We start from the raw sequence: 24,439 nt of genomic DNA on the forward strand, positions 1-24,439 counted from the left end.
AAATATAAACTGCTCACAAAAAATGGGAACAAATTGTATAAAAAGTTTTAAGCTACTACTTCAAGATCCAAAAAAATGCACAAAAAACATATTTATACTAACAAACCTTTCTTCTAGACTAGCAAGTAAAAGTGAGCATATATAAAGAAACATTGTTGTAGATCTCACATACATATACTCTGTTTGAAGTTCACAAACAATAATCTGTACAATATCCTCTCCATACATGAAAACACAATGCACAAAGATTCTCCTCCCTCAAAACCGCAACAGTAGCATCACCCATATATCACCCATAGGTGCTAATGAAAATCTTGTCATGTCTGCATACACACCATTCTCCAGTCTCCTTTTCAAAATCATTAGCCAGATGCCAACAACATTTTTTCAGCAGCACAAACTACATAAAGATGTCACTTTAAATCGCTCACTAATTAACACTTAAAAAGACACAAATTAGATATGCGTGGCTAAAAACAATTATAATATCTGCAAGTTTTGTGAGTCATTTGGGAAATGAAAAGAATGCCTAATTGCTGGAACCAACATCATCCGAGACATGGCTTAAGTGATGCCTGTTAAGAAATGGTCTTATCTACAACTGTGATTAGAACACTTTTACTCAATTAAATGTGCATATGTGCTGTTCTGCAAACTACATCTGCTTTATGAATCTATATTTTAATGAGTTTGGGAAATAAGGCAATTATACAGGCTGGGCTCAAATGGCTTGCAGCTTTACAGAGGGATGAAGCCTCCTTCTGTAAAAGAACAGACAGTGACCTCTTCTGGACAGTAAAGGAAGTCAGAAACAGCAGAAAGTGTTTAAATTTCTGTGTTTTGTAAATGTAGATTTGCTTCAACTCCCCTTTGCATTTTTTGGCAATTTAGGATAACAGAATACTGTAATTTCATGAAAACTGAATCAAGTAGTACTTTTTGATGCAGCTGTGTGGCTTTAATAACATTGGAAATTCTACCTATTGGAGGAACAAAGTAAAACACACACATGCACACACAAAAATCCAGGGTCGTCAAAATAAAATCAAGTATCAATATTGAAAAAAAGAAATGAAATAGGACGAAGTTGGACTTATCCTGAATAGTTAAGCTAGTCAAGTTATCTCTATCAGAACCATAACCACAACACTGCTACACTGAGCCTTTTCCTTAGTGTCGAAATCGAAAGTTTACTATTGTGAAACTGAGGAGGATGACTCTACTTGGAAAATAAATACCAATAGTAAAGTGTTCCCAAGATGTTCAATTTTGCTAATTTAATATGACAAAAATAACACAAAAATTTAGAATTGAAAATTGTCTGGCGAAATCCAGCTGAACTCTGAAAAACTTTGTCTGTCTTTGTGGTATATTTTCTGCACGGATAACATTGACAATCCTTAGCCCTGTTCTCCTGATATCATCGCTGGATAATAACAAGGGGAGAGAAGTAAAAATAACACAATGGTGAGGGATGCTTCCACTTGGAAACTAATTATCAAGCTAAAGCTGTGACTTCATTCTCATCAGCCTGGCCCCAGCCATTAATCTTGTGCTGTCGTCCACTTCACTAAATCCTGTGTTACACTATCTCCCATTTACTTCATCAGCTCCAGCAGCAGCAACACACAGCAGCAGCAGCAGAAGCAGCAGCACGGGCCGTAATTAATGATTTCTCATGCCCTTCCCTCCACTCCCCCCGCCTCAGCTCACCATGTGTCCTTCTGCTAATCACACTCCAGGAAAAAGAGGGGAGAGAAGGAGCAGACAGCGCCGCACGGTATGGGACACACACGTACCGTAAACATACACACCGTACCTGCCTTGACAATGAGCTTCATGCAGGTGACCATATATGACAAGATGGCGACTGGGCGTGATTGGGATAGTGTGTGACAGAAGACAGAGGCGGAGTGCAGAACAGACACAGTGCGGTTTGATGAGCCACTGTTTGCTCTGTAACACGTCTCCAAAACCTCAAGCAGCACCTGTTCTTTCTACAGTGGTCTGTCACTTCCTGGCAGTTCTGATACCCAGATACCGTGCTAATGAGAGAGAAGGGGGGTTGTCACACGACTTAAAAACGCGCGCACACACATGCCGTCTTTCCCTTTCTTTCCCTCACAAACACACAAGCTTTAAAAAGTGCACTCTTCATTTTTCTACCCATGAATGCCTGCAGGGTACAGTGTTTTATCACCAATAGACAGGAATTTGTTGTATTTGTTCATTGTGATGTCTAACTTCCTCAGCGCAATGCCTAAAAAGTTATGTAGAATCTATTCAGCGTACAAAACAGAACAGGTAGGAGAAATAATTGTAATAAATACTGAAATTTGTATTATTGAGTAGATTTATCTAGTCTGTTAATTTTATGATGATTATTTGTGATTATTTATGTTTTGATTTGTGTGATTTTCTTATTCTGAAAAGAACTTTGAATTCCTTTTTGTACGAATTGTGCTATACAAATAAACTCGGCTTGCCTATAATTCATTTTCAAGGTTAAAAAGTATTTAATCTTATTTTTCTTCAGAGGTGAACTTATTATCTTCATAAACTCATACATTTGTTAAAGTGAAGCCATGTCAAAAAGGTGGAGACAGTGACATAAATGTAACTTATACAGATACCATAATTTTTACTTAAACTTCTTATGCTAGAACGTACTTGTAATTAAGTATTTTGACCAGAATAATAGGCTATACTGTTTTAGTGGCTATAAGGCTAAAATGGTAGCGTGCAGTGATTTGCATAATTCGTTTGACGAGTTTATAACTAATTGTAATCTTGTCCGTTTTCCAAGCTTTTAACTGACAGTAACCCCAATTTGAACCCTCTATAGCAAGAATAAAAATGATCAATGCCTGAATGCAAACTGTGCTAAAACTGTAACAAAACGTAAAAATACACACATGATCATGCGTATGGTAAAAGTACAACCTACTTTCTACAGTTATGCCACTCAGGTCTGCACAATTTCTAAACGTTAAACCGCAACCAGTCACTTACGAACAAAGCGGCTCAGGTCTAACTGCTAGATTGAGCTGTTCCGAGAGAGAGAATTGGGGGAATAAAAGTCAAGTGTTTTGGAACGGGAGCTGGAGCTTTTAAGAGGGACTGGTTCGCCTTAACCCGGGCCATGCTTTTATATTCAATTGGGGCTTAGTGGAGCCAACAGGGCCTCGCTGTCTCAGACACTTAATTACAAGCCCAAGACCATTTTGCTTTGCATTCTGGGCCAGCGGCGTCTGTGGCAGTGGAGCGTTGCAGCCCTCTACTCACTTCCTCCTCGATCTCTGCCAGGGATTTGATCGTAATGCCCATTAAATTGACTTGCTGCATCTGAAATCAAACGCAGGGAGAAGGGGGAGGGGGGTGGACAGGGAGAAAACACACAAGAAACATGGCGGTTAGGCTCATGGCTAAGTAAGCATGCTTAAAATCTTTAATCCTCCCTCTCGGTGTCAATACAAGTGAGGCTATAGTGACAGCCGCCACCAGCCAGCCAAATGGACTGCACTGAGCCAGCTTTTCATGACTGCTCACATTCATCACTCAGTCTGCAGGAATGGAAGCAAGTGCACGGGAGAGGTGCCCAATTACTGTATTTATTATGAACAGGATGACAAAGTGTATAGCAGCTATCATAGACAATATCAAAATGTGTGATCTTTAGTTATTCCATTTACAATTGTTTTTACCTCTGTCTTCGTGTCATGAAACTTCTCAGAGAGGACAAAGGGCACGTCATCCAAAGCTGGAAAAAAAAAAACCAAAAATTATATATTAATTTAATTTTTTAACTTGGCTTTTTCAACAAGACAAAATACAAGATTATCCACCAGCAACCCCCAGCTATCATTGTGACCCCTCCCTCTCTCCCCCCATTTCCGTCTATGGAGAGAAGATGAAAGCCTTTTTTATTCCACGCTGTATTTGAGCACCTCCACTCTCCTCTCTCCTCCAGCCCTCTCCCCGTTTAATTACTCTTGATTATTCTCTATTCCGTCTTGTCTGGGAGATGTTCACCTCAGAAACAAAGGCGCGCTCACACAGAGCAGAGAAAAGCGGCAAAGAAGGGAGACAAAACATTCACCAGATATCAAATTTGCATGAAAATAAGCCGCGCACTGTTCGGGCAGCAAAAAGTGGATTGAAATGAGGACTTGCCAAGAGCGTGGTGGTATAATTAGCATTTGACCAAACAAACGAGCTTCAACAGAGCTATAATTAAGCAGGCCTGTAATTAAGTGTATGCCCTTTATCATAATGATCGTGGTTAAAATGGTGTGATGGCTGCCAGTTGCTTATTAATGGCACAACCCCGACTGCATGCATCCTGCTCTGGAATCAAGGTGTCACCACTGTCAGGCTAGAGAGCAGCCCTTTGTTTATAAAATACATTAGGGTCCAAATTAACACAGGGTGACAGGGGACACAAAGCCCCACTCATTCGCAGGCTGAAGGGAAAACTGCAGCTGCTCTGCTTCATTTAGAAAACTCCAAATTGAGAGGCGCAAAACTTGAGACTAAGGCTGGGTTTCAAAGTAAAAGCATCAAATATCAAAAGGCAAATCTTACTACAGTCCGTCACCTGGCAGAGGAAAAGGAACTTGTACATTTAAGACCGTGTGAGTCATGGTTAATGTCCGGAGTAATGTTTAACTATGGCATTTGAGGAAAAAGCTCTAGCCTTGACTCCACAAGTGATTTCCGACTCAACACAAGTTACACTATATTATTTTTCAAAAGGACCTTTGTTATCCCTCACCCTATGACTGTATGAAATGTCTGAGGCTACATTACTGTGCCAAAAGGAAAGACGGAACTAAAGAGTGAAGAAAATTACAAAAAGGGAAGAAAAGTCCAAACCTGATGCACTTACACATACGAGTTCATGTCAACGCACTGACCGTCCATTGTAGTAAACACTATGTAAACACTGAATGAACAGGGTCGGTTTACATTAGGTCGCACTTTGATCCACTCTTTTTCAAACTATTGAGTTGACAATCCCTAATCTACAAAGTTACATATGTAATTTATCATTTTTTTGTTTTGTTGTTTGAAATAAATGTAACCAAACCTAACCAAAGCTGGGCTAACAGGGAATACAGCAGTGCCTCAGCCTTATTAATTTGACTTTTTCCCACATTTGCGCTTTCTAATGTCTGTTCTGTTATTCAGTTTTGAGACTTGCCCAAGCAGAAACCTAACTTTTGACCCTCCATGGTTGTATTATATAAAAGCAAAAACAAAAACACTGCTATGTTTGCCAAGAGCACCAGGACTGAGGAAGAATATATTTGATTCAAGTCGGCGCTGGAAAGTGGAGATTGCCGCTGCTGCTGATGGATCTCTATGGCACAGATGGATGGATGCGCACAGCTGAAGGCCAGAGAGTTTCTTTATTGCTCAAGGATTACATTTAAAACCAGATCTCACTTTGTATTCCCCCACCATCTATACTGCGCAGGCTATCTCACACCAGGACAAATGGTGAGGCCCTGGAGATGGCCTGGTGGTGCGCTTTGTGCCTGGAAATGGATGCTGTTGGTGGCACAGTAGAATCAGGAGGTCCAAAGGGCAGCAATAATGTAAATCCAATCTTGTGAACAGAAATATGACGCACGTTTCCAGTCGCTCAAGTGGCCCGGCTACAGTCCATTACCTCACAAGTGTATTACAGAACCAGGAACCGGGTAGTTATTTGGAGGTGTGAAAGAATAGGTCAATAGGAAAACATCTGGTGGGAACTCTTTGGTATAATAATGATGGTGGAGACTGTTGAGTGTGGAGATGGCATTAAATAGTTAAATGCACAGATAAATTTATGATGAATGCTCTTTCAGTCCAGTCAGATTTGATGCTTGAAATTGAGACTTTTTTTTCATGGATACTTGTTTGTATTTTGGTTTGTAATGGAATGTCCCACAATTGGCATCAAACTTCTGCATCTATATTGCATTTGTTCAAGAGTTTTATTGTAAAAAAACACCCCCCCCCCCCCCCCCCCCCCCCAAAAAACAAAAAACAAAAAACAAAACACAAAAAAACAAAACAACAACAAAAAACAACAACAAAAAAACACTGAAACATGCATTTTTTTTATTATGAACTGATCCATATTTCCACAGATCTGGCCTCATTTTGTTGCCTGCTTGTCTCCATGAAGATAAGTTTAATGCTACATTGCTGAACATTCCAGGCAAAGCAACAATATCTCCATGGACAAGTGATCTTTGTGTCACTTTTCTGGAAAATTCAGCTCTTAGACTAAACTCTTTTTCTCTGCACTTCAACAGATGAACCAGATTTTAAGAAATACACAATTTAACCACCTCTGCAACATCTGGCTGGACCTTTTTCAGTATAATGATGATGATGATGATGGTGATGCTGGTCGGGAGCGCAGAGGTGGTGTTAAGTAAGGAGGACCCTGCCGTTTGAGCGATTGTAGTGTAAAGAACGGAGTCAGCAGCGGCCCGTGTGGATCATTGCCTTATTAATGGCTCCGTCAGGTGCTATGAGCAATGGCCGCATTGTCATCTCCAGCCCCTGGGCACAGATGAATGGCTGTTTCAGGGCGGGAAGGGCTGCCTCGTTCGCCGGGCCCCGCTCTAATCCCTCAGATGTCCATTGTTGGATGCACTGTCACCAGGACTCAGGCGGCAGTGGCGTACAGTACATTGCATTTGCGGCGCTCCACCAGACACGGACATGTTTTCCCCGCACTCACAAAGACACACATAAACTGCTCCGGATTGTGCAGAGACACTGACTGATGGAAAAATATGCGTGGGTGATCGAGCATGCACCGTATTACCTGATCTGGAACACTTTAGGAATGTTGATGAACTTTTATTTTACACTTCACTAATTCACCAGGGTTGCATTGATCTCTGTCTGGTACCATTACCTGGGTGAATCCTTCGTGGACTAAATTAAATAAGAAGGTCAACAGTGAACCAATAATGTGCAGCATGAATTACCATCTTAACACGGTTTTCTGTGGCCAAATAATACCATTTGAAACACGCCAAAAAGAAGGTGCTAGGTTTCATATTCCAAACAACAGCATCGGGGTTTCTTGAGGTGTAGACGTTGCTAGACCTTCCCTGTCGGTGTGACTCTCAATTTGAGAGGGTTCCTTATGCAGACCATGGAGATGCTATTCTAGGGGCAGAGCGCTCTCTGTCACCTCTGCAGATAATGGTGAGTCGCAGTAGAGCTGGAGGAGGACCCCCTGTGCCCACTCACAGCCCTTAGCCCCACTATGACATGAGCAATAGTGCCCAGGCCTGACAGCATCTCCAGACATATTGTAGTTTATTTTGTCGCCCGGGCATGCCATCTGTGCCATTCCAGTGGAGGGAGTGTGTTGAAGCTGCTGCTGCTGGAGCGGTGCGGGCGCCGGGCCCTCAGTAGATCTGCAGGCGCGGCAGGTCATTAGTCAAATTGCCTAATGAGAGAGAATACAAATGGCCCCCTACCCTGACAGGAGGAATTTTGGAGGTGTCAGAGCTCCTGACCCGTGCTATGAGAACAGATGATAGCGAGATGCTATTTTGAGATTCATTTAATGACTATGGCTCTATGAAAGCCATTCTTTTTCTTTTATCTTGGGCTGCTTTTTCAAGCCCTGCAGACAGTAGCGGAGGAGAGAAAAAACTTTTCAACATGTTTGAAATGTGCAAATGTGGCAGTGTATCTTTTAAATTATTCAAATGTTGACTGGCTAGTCAATTAAAAAAGTAGAAAGAGTTGTACAGAGAAAGTAGCATGCAAGAGATGACACATGATCCTGTGGCTTTCTCCATGATGTACAGGCACATAACAAATAATATTTGTTTCTGCAGGCGGTTACAGTTTGTTTTTCAGTCTGTAGCAAACAGAAGCCTCTGGGGCAGCTCTCTGACAGCAGTCTTCACACTAAAATATTCATCTGCTTGCATCCTGATATTCAGCAAATGTAAACACACTTAAATCTAATGCTAAGAGCAGAGTTTGAATACTGATATGGGGGGATACTGCAGTCTATTAGGTCCTTAGGTTTGAAAATATGCAGATAACTTGATTATTGAATTTCAATAAGGAATATAATATTGAATATAATAATTTACCGAAACAGAAAAAAAGTTCTGACTTTTCAAAAACTAAAACTGAACTTGTCCCATATTTGAATGAAAAGCCGGATGCATGCTTCTGCTGAATGACCCACTTATTTTCCATCTGTGACAAGCAGTCCTTGAAATGTGCGTATGGGCAGGATCCAGGAGGCAGTCCCAATGGGCGCTGCTCCATCAGTCTTCAGAAAGTGGGCAGAGCCAGAAACACCTATGGAGAGTTGGCTACAAACAGCCAACAGCACAGAGATGTGAGAAACTTTTCCACTTCAGTGTAACTGTATATTGTGCCTGGACAGAAAACGGGCTACAGACTGTGAGCCAATAAATCCTGAGATAACTTTCCACAATTAAAAGCTGTTTTAATCGTTCATTTTAAGCCCTCGGAGCGTTTTTCAGTTGGCAGGCTATTGTGAGCTCTTATGAAATTAAATGGACAATCAGACTTTAATCAGCAGCATAGCGTCTTTAAGACACTGCCACAGCCCTGCATTAATCCCCAGCTGGGGCTGCTGCTAAATGTGCACAGAATGTGCAGTGGATGTGTGGAGACGTGGCTACGCCTCTCTGGACAAGTGTAAGAGCTGGCACAGGCCTGACACTAAATTGTATGTGCCGGATGGGACACAGCAGAAGGCACAATTACACAAATCCCCTCTTAATTAGCGGTTCTGTGGGCAAGCTAAACCGTAATGATGCAGGGATGTGGCGAGCCCCAGAAAGTCTAACAAGAAACACTCAGCAGCCCTGAAGCCCACTCCCCGGGTGTCATGGCGACGCTGAACTGTTGAGATCAAAGCTGCTGTGGGACATGCAGCTGCCCGTAGACCGGCCGGCTCGCCTCACCCTGACCCCTCCCTGAGCCCACTCGGAGCTGCCTGCCCTCTGGACTGTGGCTAAAGCGCAGGCCCCGGGTGGTGCAGGGTGGTATTATTAAGTTTTCCATGCTCACAGTACCAGGCAATGTAAAGTGGCATCTCACATGGTGAGTAATGAAGTGTGCCAACGCAGAAGCAGGAGGGATGACAGCCAAAGAGGCCTCCTTGGCAGCCACTAACCTGGGCATCCAACAATTTATCATCCCCGAGAACCAATCCACCAATGCAGCGCCGCCATTTGTCATTAATTATGCTAATAAGGATACCATTACTCTCCTGATGAAATTGGCCACTGCCAGCATTTGTTTTGTTAAAATGCATGTGCTTGAAGAATTTTTCCATGTGATAATATGTATTCCATTGTAGAAATGAAATTGTATTGCTCTGCTTCGTCCAAATGCCCTTTCAGAGGTCCTCCTGGTACATACAGTAATTGAGTGTAAAGCGGTGACAAAAGCTCTGTTTTTTAATCATGCAGAGTGCATGCACAAATGTAAAGAGGCTGATGGGGTTGAACTTTCTCATTGCAGACTTTGTGGCTCGGAGCAAACCCATGTGAACAGAACTATTTAATATAGAGCCCCAGATGCCCTTTTCCAAAACGACTTCATTCCCAGAATCTCATTGTGCTTTCCACATCACACCACAGTATGCATTAGAAGATCATTAATTACAAACTTAACAAGTCAGCAGAGCCATTAAAAGATCTTTTCGGCATATTTGACCATAAATCTCCTTAAACTAGATTTAATGACTGGATTTTTACGAAATATTTTTTATCAAGTTCTAATTAGATGGTGTGATAACAAACCCTGCTGTACATGGGGCAAATGAGGGGATGCTGACAGGCCCATCCATTGAGGCTGTCCCGCGTCTGGACATTTAAACTAATGGGGCAACGCTGCTATCTCAGGGATGGATAGAACGCAATGAGGGATGAGACTCCAGAGTCCAGTCCAGCCTGCAAATGTAAAGCCATTTGAAGTCGCTTATTTGACTGTTATAAAGGGCCAAAATGCCTGGGGCCCTATAAGGCTCCTGGATCCCATTAGGATTCATGGAGGATTGATTCTCGAGTATTTTAATGGACAAATCAAACTGGGGTCAGGCATTAGTGCCAGATCACAGTAATGAAGCAATAGTAATGCTGGAAATATATTTTGAAACAAAAAAGGTCTCAACCAGACTGGCAAAAAACAATAAGATTATGAACTTTTCAAGTACAATGCAGGCTAAGTCAGGGACTGTTACCAATCCAAGCCCAAAAACACGAAGAGCTGCATCTGGAAGGGCATCTGGAATTAATCTACACTAGGGGAAAACTGAATATAGGATGGCATAGAACATAATTTATTTGAATGCATTTTCTGACAGGTAAAGAATGCCAAGAATGCTCAAATGATGTAATCCAAATGAAATTAAAACTAGGACAGGAAAACAATTTATTAGAATAATTTAATTAACCAAAAAGGTTTGTTTTTTTATTAATTTTTAACTGTGCAGCTAATTTAATCAGAAAATGCCAGTAAACACGCACTGCTACTGCACTCTCTCTCCCTGTTTTTGCCTTTTGCTGACCAGAGGCATTAAGAGTTTAAATGCGGGTTTTAAGAGGGCTCCTTTCATGTCTTGATGTAAGCTTTGGCATTACTTCAGACACGGGTTTGATAGAGATCCCCGCTCCATCTCAAGTAAAAGCTGGGGCTGTAAATCTGCCCGTACCTCCCCCATAACACTCCCATAAATGATTCATTCAGTCGACTTTAGCTGATGCAAAACAGAAAGAGTTGCACATACAGAGGCCACTAACTGCAGACCAACTGTGCCGTTTTGTATATCCATCCATCTCCCGTAGAAATGCAGTAATAATAACTTTTGTGTCACCATCCAGAGGTCGTACTTTTTAATCCCTCAGACTAAAGAATTGTGTTATTCTAAAATATAACCCAGCGGTGCAGAATCGCTTCAGATCCATCATTGCTGGAGATAAGAGAGAGCCTGTCTGCTCAGTCCATGTGCACACTGTAGCCTCGCCTACTACATTTGCAGATAAGATTGAACTTTTGTTTGAAACCTGACGAGAATCCTCTTAATGAAAGCGCGCCGACAAAAATAATCTTTTTTCTCAATGTTAGTCAATCAAGAAATTGTAGTTAAAAAAAGGGGAATGGAGAAAGAAAAAGTAATTTTGCATAATCAGTGAGCACCATCTGGAACAATTAACCAAATTCCACAGAACTCCGAGGATCAGTCATATTGGCTTATTAAAGATCCTGGAATTATACAAGTAATAAATCCTTGGAAAAACGGAGCGTACCCTCGGCCTGTCACGACTATTTTAACTTCAAATACAGTGGAATATTTGATAAGGCTGAAAAGAGGAGATTAATATATGCAAATTATGTCGAGCATTTAAAAGCCCCCCAACAACTGTCTCGATTTTTCCCCCCTGTCTCTTATTACTGCAGCTTTATGTTTTATTCATACACCAACTCACCTGTCATTTCATAAGCTATAATATTATGAGGGTATTATTAAACAGCACAAAGTGGAGGCTTTAATTGGAAGGCTCCGTAGCATTTTCCCAATTATTTGCGGCAAATTAAAAGCAGATGCACATAGTTTAATAAGAATTCTAATATTGTTTCCGGAAAATCAAAAATCACTGTCATCCTGCCAAGATATTTTGCAAACCCCGAGTTAATTTTGTGCCTTCTATTTTCTGTCCTCTGAAGGATGGACTGTCTGGTGCCTGTTAATTGAAGTTCGCCCTAATGGATCGGGAAATAATTGCTCTCCATATTACGTTAGATCAAGGCCAATGTCAGGATTTATTTTTGATTAACGTGCTAGATATGTAAATGCATTACTTTTATTACGTTTACTTTTTATATCTCCTCGTGGATGTCTGCGGAATACTACAGATTCTACTATAGCTAATCACCTGCGACACCAGCCCATATTATTGAGAAGAGTTCAGATTTTTCTCTTTTAAATTTATTTGAATTTTATTAAAAAGCAATTTGGCATTTTCCATCAAAGCATGTTTAATTACCTTTAAAATCCCACTCGTTTTTTGTCTTCGCATAATAGACCTAATTGGCAAATGGCCCTGGCATGGATCAAAGCAATGCAAAAACGTTAGCACCACAATGAAAGCTCGATAACTTTTCAAATGAACCCCAACTGTCAAATGAAAGAGGGACTCGCAAAATAGATGTGAATTAGTTTTTAATATTGGGCTAATAAATGTCAAAGTGCCAGCACATCACACGTGTACACCATGTCAGCGCCTATGACAGATTTCGCAGACATGTTACCTCTCCTCCCCTTCAACTTGCAGGATTTTTTTTTTCTTTTTTTTTGTTTTGTTGGAGAAAAGTGACGGAGGGTTTAATCAAGAAAGCAGGCAATTCATCAATCCTAAAGAAGGCGCTTGTACAAGTCTGACAGAGTGCACATGGTTTTAGCGCAACTCCAACCTGGCCAGCTGTCTACCCTGCATACACACGCACACACACACACACACCCACACACACACACATATACACGGTGATACAGCTACCGCCAACAATTAGCACAAATAGGCTGTCAGCTACGACCTCGCACTCGATCTGCATGCTATCACAGTCTTAATAAAGGCGAGTGGTGTTCTAGCACATTCTTCGTGTGATGCTGCGCGCGTCGGTAACAATAAATCCTCAGCTCATATTCAAACTCTATTATAGTGCTGTAGAAAAAGCAGAATTAAAAAGAAACAGGAGCTTGTGGAGGTAAGCGGTGGGGGCTGAGGAGGGCGGTACAGTGTGCTCTTCTTCTCCACTGTCAGTCACAGGACGTCCCGGCGGAGGAATCTCACACCAAATGTCACGGACCATTCGGCTGTGTGTTAATGCCCGCTCCTTCAGGGCCACACTTGGCAAAGTTATGAAACGAGTGTCAAAGCCATCCCATAATGTATTAATCATCTTAAAAACGCTATAAAAAATAAAGCAAATAGGTGAATGCTTTTACCCCTCAAGCTTTCAATAAAGATTTCCAGGATTTTTATTTTGTGAGTGCGCACGGAGCAGGAAGAATGTTCACCACATGGGGTCTCTCTCCAGCCAGATAAAAAGCAGCCTTCTACACTGGCTCTATGTGCATCTCACACACTTGTAGTCTGCAGCCTCTAAGTCCGCTCACAATATGGTCAGGGATAAACCATTTTTGTTACTGCAATGTTAGCAAATTTTCACAAACACAATTCCACTTTAAATTTAGACAGGCTTTAATATTCTCATTTGTTTGTACCAGTTATCTCAGAGCTTTATATTTTTTCATAAATCAAACTAGGTTATAATTTATTTAACTGAGCAATTTTTATTTGGGATTTGCGATATCTTTAGACACTTTATTATTGTAGCATATCACATGTACGGTATTTACAGTATTTGTTACGAATATAAAGCCAACTCTAAGATCAAGTCCACTTTACAAATCACACAAATCGTATTTCACTATTTTGGCCCCAAAAAGTTGAACTGAAGCAGCCTTTTTCCTACCCAGAGTCCAGTGGTTGGTGTGTGGTGTGCATATGTGGTAGAGTGTTGATGGATCGTGGGTGACAGCTGTTAAATGTTCTCTTGAGGGTAATGCGCGGCTCTTCGGGAAAGTCACGTAGAGATAAGCGCGGCTCTACAACAGGTGTAGATCAAACTGGAGCTGACTGTATACAGGTACCCATCAGGAGCTTTAAATGCACCACACCATTCTACACGCTAAAGGTTTGTCACTTTAACCAAAAGAAATCATTTACTTACATTTGAAATTTTAAAAGCAGGCTGGTTTGAAATGGGAGTTTATGTTTAGAAAGTGTTACTTCACTCTTCAAACACAGTCCTTTAAGAAGTATATTTTTTCTTCACAAAACTCTGCTGATGCTCTATAGCAGTGTCTCAGTTTTTTTTTTTCTTTTAAGTTAATAAAATGACTTTCAGCTTTCTCTATAAAGGTCACCAACTCATCTGCCATTTGTATGCAGTAGTTTATAATAATTTTGAATAGTTTTACACCAGATGCCATTCCTGACAAATACGTCTATAGTTAACCAAGCGTAGACTTGCGAAAAATTAAATAATAATGAGGTTAGTTACTATAAATTCAACTCAAACTATATTTAAATAAATCAATGTGTGGTATTTAAAAAGCTTACCCGTCTTGGTGACACTTCCACTGCTCTGGCGCTCACAGTCTGGCCTCCCAGCGCTCTTCCTGAAACAACATAAAAGTCACATATTAATACAACTTACTTGGCACTCTTTAGCATAATTTAGAACGATCTTACAATCCCCAGGTATAAAAATGAGTGTATATGTGAAAATAAGAGGTTATCTTTTGAAGTCTGACTGTTTTAAATTCAGGGGGAAGATTCTATTATTGAAGGGAAGTCTGCTTTACCGTTTCATGGCCTTGTATTACAGAAAACAGCACTGAATGCACTTTGCACACACTCGAAGTTAACAAACCATATAAGATTGAAATCCTCATCAATCAAGCTATCATGAATTACACCCTGTGACTCACCCCTACGGATCGATAAATCCACAGCAAGCAGGAAAAAAAATCACAGCTTCACCAGAGCAGCATTGTGATATATGCTTTGAAGGTAAAATGAGCTCCCGGATTGCATTATAAAACAAATGGTCTTATAATGATAATGCAAAGTAGTTGGCTCTAGCATTAAAAGTGGAATTACTTGAGGATGCACTGCGCATAAGAGTTTGGGGTAGAAGTAAAATCGACCAATGAGCAGACAAGGACAGAACATGTGTTACCGTGCAAAAAAAAAGTGATTTGTGCTTAAATGTTTGCTGCTTTTGTTTATGGGCAATATAGTTAATTTAAGTGTAATGTTGAATTTAAGATGGCATTCTGTGGGGGATGTTTTGTGAATTGCAGCTTTCAAGGCCTTATCTCTTTGGATGAGATAAATAAATGCAATAATTTCCATCAAGAGCAATAAAACAAGACTAGTGACAGGCCGTGGTATTTATGAGCTGAAGCTTTGCAACTCAGATTTATTTGCAGTGAAAGGGTGGACTTTTCTCCTCCTCATTTACATGAGCATTCGGCCATGTTCAGCCCAGGCCAATGGTGAATTTTTAAAAGGTTGACATCAATCTTGTGGGGACGCTTGCCATCTTCAATAGAGACTTTTTTACCTCGCAAAGGTTGAGTTCTACCACAGATGTAGAAGGCTATCTTTCAAAGCACTCATCAATAATCCATGAGTTGACACAAAAGATGAGATTTGCTTGATATTTTCTGGATTGTTTGTTTCGATTAGTTGTTGTGTTTGACTGCAAATAACCTCAAAACTTAACAACAAGTCCCAAGAGAAATGTGCGGTGTTTTTTAATGGGACAACCTCCAGAGCTCCTCTCCCATCTGTTTCAAACAAAAAACTGTCTCCGTCCAAATTGGAGATTTCTAAATACAATTTCAGGTGCAACCGAGAGGCTAGCATATGGTAAATCAATTAGACAAGTAATTCTTAAAACAAATCCATGGCAAGAGCAGTGCTAATCAACAGCAGTGTTGGGCCCATATTATGTTGGCCACTGGAGTTTTGACAACAATTAATCCTCATTTCAGACAGAGCCATACTGACACATTTTCCTAATTTGAATATTTAATTAGTGTGTAGGAGCAGGTCCTCATCAAATTAGGGTAAAACTGGGAATGTCAAAGATTTACACAATTACATGGCAGCTATGGAGTCTTATGTTACAGTGAAATGTGCCAAACTTAAAACGATGTTAGCAGCAAAACAAACCAAGACAGAGAAGGTTATACTGGTGTTATTTAAATGTAGAGCCGAGAGCGCTTAGAAGATGAAGAACGAAAAAAAGTGAGGAGAGATGGAAGGAGGTATAGGAGGAGACACATGGGGGAGACGAGAGAAGCAGACTTTGGAGGAGATACTGGAATAGATATGGAAGAGACGGTGAGGAAAGATATGGAAGGGAACAGAAAAAGAGCACAGTGTGGGTAGGAGATAGGAAAGGAGGCAGTGGAGGAGACAAGGAATAAGACGGTGTGGATAGATCGAAGGAGACAGTAGAGAAGGCAACGGAGGAGAAAGTGAAGAACTTGAGGACACTCGGTCGGGGACATTAGCGGAGATGAGGAGACATAGGACATAGAGGAGGAAACAGTAAAGGAGTTAAGGAGACAAGAAAGGAGGCAGTGGAGCAGATAGGAACGCAGCCAAAGGGAGGAGACATTAAAGGAGACATGGGAGGTGACATAAGAAGGAGACACTGGATGAGATTATGGAGGAGTGGGACAAAACAGATAAGGACACAGCTGAAAGAGTTGAGAAGACAAGGAGGTGTAGAGGAGATAGGGAAGGAGCTAGAAGGAGGAGACAAGGAAGGAGGCAGTGGAGGAAACCTAGTACATGTCAACGTTTTTATATCTAACCTCACGTAAAATGACTTAATTTTCAAATATTTTCCTGGATTTGAGTAGTTACTTTTGGTTAGTTAGGTTTAATTGCACTTTTGGACACATTTAACTGGTATCAAAACATTTCTAATTGCTTATAATGGGACAATTTTGATTTAAATAAGAACATCTATTGGAAGATATTGGTATCTTTTGGTAAATAAACAAATAACATAATCTAGGTCCATGAAGTAAATCCATCTTGACAAAAAAAAATAAAAAATAAATAAATAAAATTTAAGATTCTGAATTCATGTCATTTTAACACATTTTTCAGTATAGGTGACATAGTAGGAGATAGTGGGACAGTCAGAGGAGCTGAGGAGACAAGGAGGCAGGTGAGGAGAGAGGAGACCACGAAGGAGACTGTAGAGAAGATTGTGTAGGAGCCAGACAAGGATCCAGGCGAGGAGACGCGGGTGCAGCCGGAGAGCACTCTGCAGAGGTAAGATGAGGATGAGAGTAATATTAGTGCGATCCCGAGCGCTGGAAGGAGCTCTTGTTTTGACACACATCCAGCCCATTCTGTGACAACATCTCTACACTTTCCCTATGTGACGACAGTGCGGCTTTGTGGGAGCTGCTGCCTGAGCCATCATTATCTTCCTTTAAGCTCTATGTCAGGTGAAGAAGAAAGAAGCTCTCAGGATTTTACGGCAAATCACTGAACGCTCTTTGTCCATGGCCTTTTAGATCTTCACTGATCACTCCATCATTCCTGGCATCGCTCTCCGCCTGTCCTCTTGATCTGACTACTTTCTATAACTTTCCTGAACACAACAAAGTAATGAGTGAGATGGTGGAGGAAATGATTGTTCTCCCAAACTTCAGATGGCGCCACACTGACAGTTACTGTGTCTTCTTCTCTCTGAGAGCCCTGTGCACTGGGAAGTCTTGGTTAACCAGCCAGCAATGAAAGCCAATACAATACTCCTGCAGAGTTATGGCAATATGCACACAGTCAAAGGCATATGACAGTGCCAGCCAGAGCGTATTGATATGCACGCCACTTCTGACACTGATGACTCTCTATAGGTTTCGCATGTTCAAGAAAAAAATCTAAAAACGGATCCTTGGCCGTGACATTTTTATCGCGGTACAGTTTGATTTAAAAAGTGCCTGTGTGTACAATAGCCTATTATTCTAAGAGAAATGTCAAAAACCTTGATTCGGAGTCAACCTAAAGTAATTGCAATATTAGAACAAGGCTAATTTATGCTAGCAGTCAGTGTAGAGGTCAGATATCAGCCTCAGCCATGACAGTTTTATCAGGAGGACAAATGGCACTGTTGGCCAGGAGAACAGAGGAGGGGGATACTTTACTGGACACATTAAAAGGCTGACCGGATGGTGTGGTTTTTTCACATTATAAAGTCGGGCTCTGGAGATATGGTCTGACAGAGAACAAGCTAAAGTGGTTGACATCAAGCTGGGGCTATGAATCAAAACACAGCCGTGTCACCGGCTCAAATGCGCAGGACAAACTGGATATAAATGCATAAAGAGACCGCAGAAGTAACAGGACAACAACATCAACAGAGCTCAGGATAGTGTCATATTTCATAGAATTTTCAGTTAGCCTCATGTTAAACCAATGAAGATTTTAAAATGCTAAATACTAAATTTAGTGTTCTTTCAAAATTATTGTTACATTTGTAACAACGTCCATCTCTATGGACGTTTTGCATAACCATTACTGGCTAAACGCAAACATTTAGCCAATAATGGTTGTTTTTTGACATTAGCAAGATACCTGGTTCCTGGTGTTAAAAAGTGGAAAATGTAGTTCCTTTAGCTTTTATTATAACTCCAGTTTTTATTGGGTTTCTTTCTTTTCATACACCTGAGCAGAAAAGCATTCAAAAACAGTAAACAAAACTAAATATTTGAATACAGCACTTCAGCCACAAAAACAATGTCTGTGTGCTCCTCATAATGATGCAACAGCCAGCTCTCACTGCAGCTTTGTACTGCTTAGAAAACTGATTTGTGGTTTTACTTTCCGTACACAACTCTAACAAGCTCCTGCTGCCTCAGGCAATGCAACATTTGAGAGGAATCACTGCGGCTTTCAAAATTATAAGGGTCATTAAAAATTTACACATTATTGACTGTATTTAAAACATCTTTTCCACTGACTGTAAAGAGCACTTAAATTTAAGAGGTGCTATTCTCCAAAGGCCATAAAGTTGTTATAGATAGCCAGAAGGAGGCATACAGGGAGTGCAGGCTCTGGCTGAATATGAATAGTTGAGTAGAAGGTGATACTAGGTGAACAGCAGCAAGGAAATTAGCTTAAATAAAAAAAACAGAATCAGTTTATTTGGGAGATTTCCTGTTGTAGAAATGGGACAAATAAAGACAAATATTTGATAGGGAATTGTTCATGTGGGTGGATGGATTTATTTTTTATATTGTTGCATTGGTTTTTGCAAATATATTTCTGTATTTACACACTTTCTTAAATAATCTCAACCTCATACTGTATACTGCATTTTATAATGTATTTGTTATTGGAATAGCACCCCATGTATTTCAGTGCATTGTAGACAGAAATATTGATAGAAAGAAGCCTCTCTAAATGTGGGGTGAATTTTAATGCAAAGACAAAACCAGCAGCCTGTGATCTCAGCAGGCATCAGGAGTGGGGGGAGTTGCTGGAAGGTACATTTTATTCTAACCTTTGAGCCTGGCCAACTTGAAAGTGGGCTTCAAAAGAACTGAGGATTACGGCTAAGAGTTGGGAAGCATCACAGCTTTGGTAGAAAGTATCAAAGCACACTGACCACTGACTTAAAAATCTCTTTCTACTTTAAACATTACTTCTGAATGAGCCACGCATACTCAATATCTTATCTGATCCTGCTAGCTGTAGGGTATTATGAGGCAGTGTACGATTTGTGCCACTCCCAGTCCGTGGTAAATTCAAAGGGTTGCAACAGAAACCAAATGAAGTGAATTCCTGTGTAGTGAGTGGCAGATGACCCCAGAAGGGAAAATCTGAAGGGAAAGACATTTGGTTGTTCTTAAGCCGGCGGTGTCTTGTAACTGGTGTGTAAATAGCCGGGTACAGGATGGCACAGCTCTCGCACTTGAGGCCTTCAGTGTCCCGTGCCAAGCTCCCCTCTCTACTCAGAAGGAGTCTCACTTGTTTATTTACAATTTGCTTGGGAAATCCCCAGTTCTTGGTGGGGATAAATAATGGAGTTGTTTGATATGGACACAGTACAAAGGGCTGGTGCCGAGGAGGAAGAAGCCTGAGCTGAGACAGCCGAAGGGGGGCACGCTCACTCTGGCACGGCGGATGATCCGGAGCTCTCCTCCCTTCTTCCTTCGCAGCTGTCGCTCCCTCTCCGGGCTACATCTCCTCCTCTTTGTCTACATACTACAACACTGCTGTCACTACAGTCAGAGAGCGCCCTGCCTCTGCCTCTTGGGACACAGCACAAATAGCAAGAGTTTAGCCCTCATTGAACTCGTGTTGTGTTCGGGGGATCCTGTCTAGTTAGCCCGTCTCTCTTCGGTTCACCCTCTCTACCTCGTAGTCCAGCCACAACCTTTCCAGCAGATTGCCCAGGAGTGATCAATTGCTTGTGTCTTCATTGTCGTACATATGGTACAGGGAGCAGCTCAAGAGTACACCGAGCATGAAATAACAGGAAGAAGGCAGAAAAGTTGGACTTTTAGACCTGCTTAATTGTAGTGCGCAATCAATAATAATAATATATATATATATATATATATATATATATATATATATATATATATATATATATATATATATATATATATATATATATATATATATATATATATATATATGTGTGTGTGTGTGTGTGTGTGTGGGGGTGTGTGTGCGTGTGTGGGGGTGTGTGTGTGTGTGTGTGTGAAATATATATATATACACACATATATATACACACACACCTGTATAGGATTGCCAAGTGTGTGTTATGGAAAAAAAAAAAAGACATGTGACGAACTGCCCTGCAACAGAATAAAGCACAAGAAACTACTACTAAACTAAAAACTAAAAGAAATCTTGAGCCATCCGTACATTTTCCAGTTTTTGACATGTTATTCTTGAATGCACATTTATTTATACTCATTTTGTGAAAAGGTGGTTATGGTAATATTGATGGTACAATACTAGTAGTGTCAGAACTCGTTAAGTATGTAATTTTTATTTTATTTATTTTTTTTTTTTTAACATTTCAAACACTTGGTCACAGGTTTTATCATTCCACAGATTGTTAGACTGCAAACATACAAATATGAATTGAATCAAATTTGCATATTACCTAATGTTTTCAGTGATAAAGGTGGTGATATATTTATATATTTTGACTGGCATATTCTTTATAATCCACACCTGCCCTGTCCTTTTTCAATGTTTTTTTATCTGAATGCTTTCAACTGTATGTTCATAAAAGTTGATTTTAACTGTCTGTATATGTATATATTGTATGTAAGGTGCCCTATAAATAAAATGTATTATTATTATTATAGCATATTATGACATTGAGGTAAATGGGTGTGTGTTTTTACCTCACAGTTTGAGCCTGAGTTGCACTGTTGGATTCACAAGCTGTTTGAAGTTTTTGTAGTTGGACCTCTCCAAGTCGGCACCACACAAACATATTATTGATCTCCCTGTATAAAACATAAAATGGCAGACATTACAATATTAATTCTTGATATTTTCTTGTCTTAACACGACAGAAAGCCCCTATAAGTAATATCTGATTGGAAGTATATTTATAGTGTAGCATGGCTCACCCGACGCAGGTGTAGTTAACAAGATGGTACTTTGACTTGGCCACGATCTGGATGTCATACACAGCTGTCTGAGTGGCGGCGCGAGGGCTCACTCTCACACACAGCCTCCTCTTCCTCGTGGCAGTTTCCTCTGATGAGTCAGGTGCAACAGTGTGTCAGACAGAGAGCTATTTCCGCTGCCAGATTGAAGCTAAAATAATATCTAGGGGCATTTTAGGTACAGTATATCCTTAGGGGAAATATACAGAACTGGGCAAAAAGTTTTACTGAGCTCTAAAAATGTGTCCAAGCCCAGCAAGAGAATAAACACTTCTTCTGTAATGACTGGTGCTATTACCGATTACAATTTCTTATTTCTTTATCTCATAATTATACGTTTGAATTCATTTTTAAAGACTTTGATATTTAGGTACAGTTTTAAATAAAAATATGCAATCTCAAAATGTGATATTTCTACACTTTTCTGGATAATTTCAAATGATCTCATCAGTATATGAAAAATATATATATTGAGATTTAAATAGTTGTCAATATATTCCACCTCAAAGCAGAAGCACTACATTTTTATCATTATAAAAGTTCAATAATGTATATCTCTACATTGTTCATTCTTAAAATCTGTCTAAGGTACCTGTGCCTTACTGTATATCCAAGTACTAAACATTTGTCCTCTTTGTGGTCCTGCTATTACCCAACAAGCACAGAATAATACATAAGCTAATATAAGCAATGGGTGACTTAGTGTGCTCCAAGGAAAAGGACTGGACAATGGAAAGCAACAAAATCCAAATGCATTATTATCATTTTTATCACTTTAGTAGGTGAAATGACACAGGCAAGTGAATCCTCCATCAGCTCTAGTGCACATCAGGGATTTAGTCTAGATATTATGGAGGGTAGCTCATACATAATGTCACATGTATACATTAAACATGGATTCACATAAAGTAATAAAACATTAAATTACACCTTAGCCAAACAAAACATAATCTCTTTTCTTCATCCGGGCAAAAAATACATAGCCACGCTGCTCTATATTGCATGTGCTCTTCCCTCATTTATTTCCCCGGCAACACTCCAAAGTGCAGTGTAAATGCAATGATAATAAAAATAATAAACAAGCTGTCCTTACTCCCCACACCCAAATATTATTACATTTCTGAGGCATGGTGGATAGTGCGAGGGGTGGGATACATAGCACTCAAAAAGCACTAAAGCATTGGGGAACGCATTTCATTAATATTAGATAACCCCCCATCCACTCGTCCTCTCCCCAAATAAATACATAAATAAATAAGCCGCTCATAAAGAAATGCAGGGCTCCAGCCGAGATAAACAATGACTCATGATTCTCTTCTCTTGTACCTCCAGGGCAAAATGTTTATTTTATTCCCACACTCTGCCATAAATTAAGCTAACCTGCACCCATAAAACATTCACTATCTCAAGCAAAGCTGCCCCCCAGGACCTCTGCATAAGCTGGTCTAGAGCTGAAAACAGAGGAGGGAGGGGCTATTGACTGTTTACTTACTACTGTCCAATGTTTCTTGTAAAGGCGTGAAACCCTCCGGCAAGGCGTCCTTAATGTCAGTCAGCTTAACATCCGTAACCACATCCAGCCCCTTCAAGACAAGAGATTACATTTTAAAAGACCATTCAAAAATTACTGTTCAGATGTGCAGTTTTTTTATTGACTATAAACTGTGTCTTTTCTTGTTTTATTCATGACCATAGCACAATCTTAACGTGTATCCCTGGATATTTTGTTTATTTCTTTACCGCTATTACTGTTATTACTGCTGCTGAGTACAACTTTAAAATGTGGACATACTACAGAAAAAACATGGCATTGTTTCTATATCTTTATCTCTGAACTAGTTGTCTCAAGCACAGGCCTATGCCATATATAATTGTTAGATATTTATTTCTTCACATAGCTCACCATTTGAAAGAAAGAATAAAGGGAACAGGAATAAAAAATAATTTCTCATTTCTCTCAATGTGAGGATAATAGAGTAGACCATTTACTGAAAGCACAGGAAGTCTCTAAAAAGAAGGGCTGACAAAATAGCAGAAGTAATTACTCCCTAATAGCTTTTCTCTGCAAAAGAATGCATGTGTGAACTCGTAATCATTCTCAACCTTTTGGCGAGGAGCTGGCGGCTGATAGGAGACAGAGGCAGCCCTGATCAACAGAATGGGACTGGTTAAAAACAATCAGGCGCTGTGTAGTTGACATTTTCAAGCATGACTCTTCCCTGCCTCCCATTACATTTTCATTTTTGGCCATAATAAATTGCAATAATACACAGTGGCGGCAGCAAGTGGGACGAGCCAGGCGTGACTTGATACGTCCGAGAGGTTGGATTCCACAGCGACTGTTGCCCGACAGTCATTACCATTAGAGGCATTTTTTATTCATAGTTTTTATACTGACTTAAGGAGGAATATGGATGAATGTTATTACTATGCATGGGACCTTTTTTGCTCTTTTGCTAGTGGGATTTTTCCCATCACAATCTGACAAAAAGGGCTATCTTGCACCAACCTAGAGTATGATAAATCACAAACTATTTACTTCCCCTCACATAATTCAGGGGCTAATTTTATAGAATCTGTTTTTGTCATGGATAATTACAGAAGGTGCTCCATTGACTGGCAGACAAAATAGCCTTTGTTGATGGCTCTGTCATGTTTTATTTATGTCAAAATCTTTAAAACAATGTGGACATGCATTTAAAGCCATATGCAGGGGTTTGTAGATGGCTATTTGAATGCTATACTGAAGTAAGGTGCTACTTATGCATAGATCTTAATACTGAATGGACTGAAAATACATCTTTTTTTTAACATATTTTCTGACCAAAACTTACTGATTATGGTCAGATGTCTGTCTCACCATTTATTTAGGCTTAAAACATCACAAGCGTTACCCTGGCTTCTTGCCACTTATGGATAGATTTAAAATAAAATATACATAGTTCTTTTAGATGTAAATATATTTGAGTCAAAGACTGTGAAAGTGATTTGATTCTTGTCCATATATTTCCAGTGCTGTGCATTTAACTTTAATCTCTCAATTCAGTTATTTTTTTGTTTTTACAATTATGCACACAGTAACTGGTTGGTACATCTCTTTAGGGATGCAGTTGATTGAATAAT

General features: G+C 40.1%; 1 protein-coding gene across 2 annotated transcripts in view; it reads right to left on the bottom strand.

The window, feature by feature from the left end:
• Nucleotides 1-24,439, bottom strand: part of mvb12bb (multivesicular body subunit 12Bb) — a 30,964-nt gene that overhangs the window by 1,786 nt on the left and 4,739 nt on the right. The window contains exons 4-9 of one of the 2 annotated variants that reach the window (XM_033972256.2): nucleotides 22,809-22,899; nucleotides 21,278-21,407; nucleotides 21,047-21,151; nucleotides 14,202-14,260; nucleotides 3,705-3,760; nucleotides 3,286-3,345 (exon numbers count right to left, since the gene is read on the bottom strand). In XM_033972256.2, coding sequence (XP_033828147.1) covers nucleotides 3,286-3,345; nucleotides 3,705-3,760; nucleotides 14,202-14,260; nucleotides 21,047-21,151; nucleotides 21,278-21,407; nucleotides 22,809-22,899 — 501 coding nt within the window. Of the gene's footprint in view, nucleotides 1-2,880; nucleotides 3,346-3,704; nucleotides 3,761-14,201; nucleotides 14,261-21,046; nucleotides 21,152-21,277; nucleotides 21,408-22,808; nucleotides 22,900-24,439 lie in introns of those variants that run through there. The other variant, XM_055224367.1, reaches the window with a different exon arrangement.

Source organism: Periophthalmus magnuspinnatus, chromosome 9 (assembly GCF_009829125.3).
Source record: "Periophthalmus magnuspinnatus isolate fPerMag1 chromosome 9, fPerMag1.2.pri, whole genome shotgun sequence".
NCBI lineage: Eukaryota > Metazoa > Chordata > Actinopteri > Gobiiformes > Gobiidae > Periophthalmus > Periophthalmus magnuspinnatus.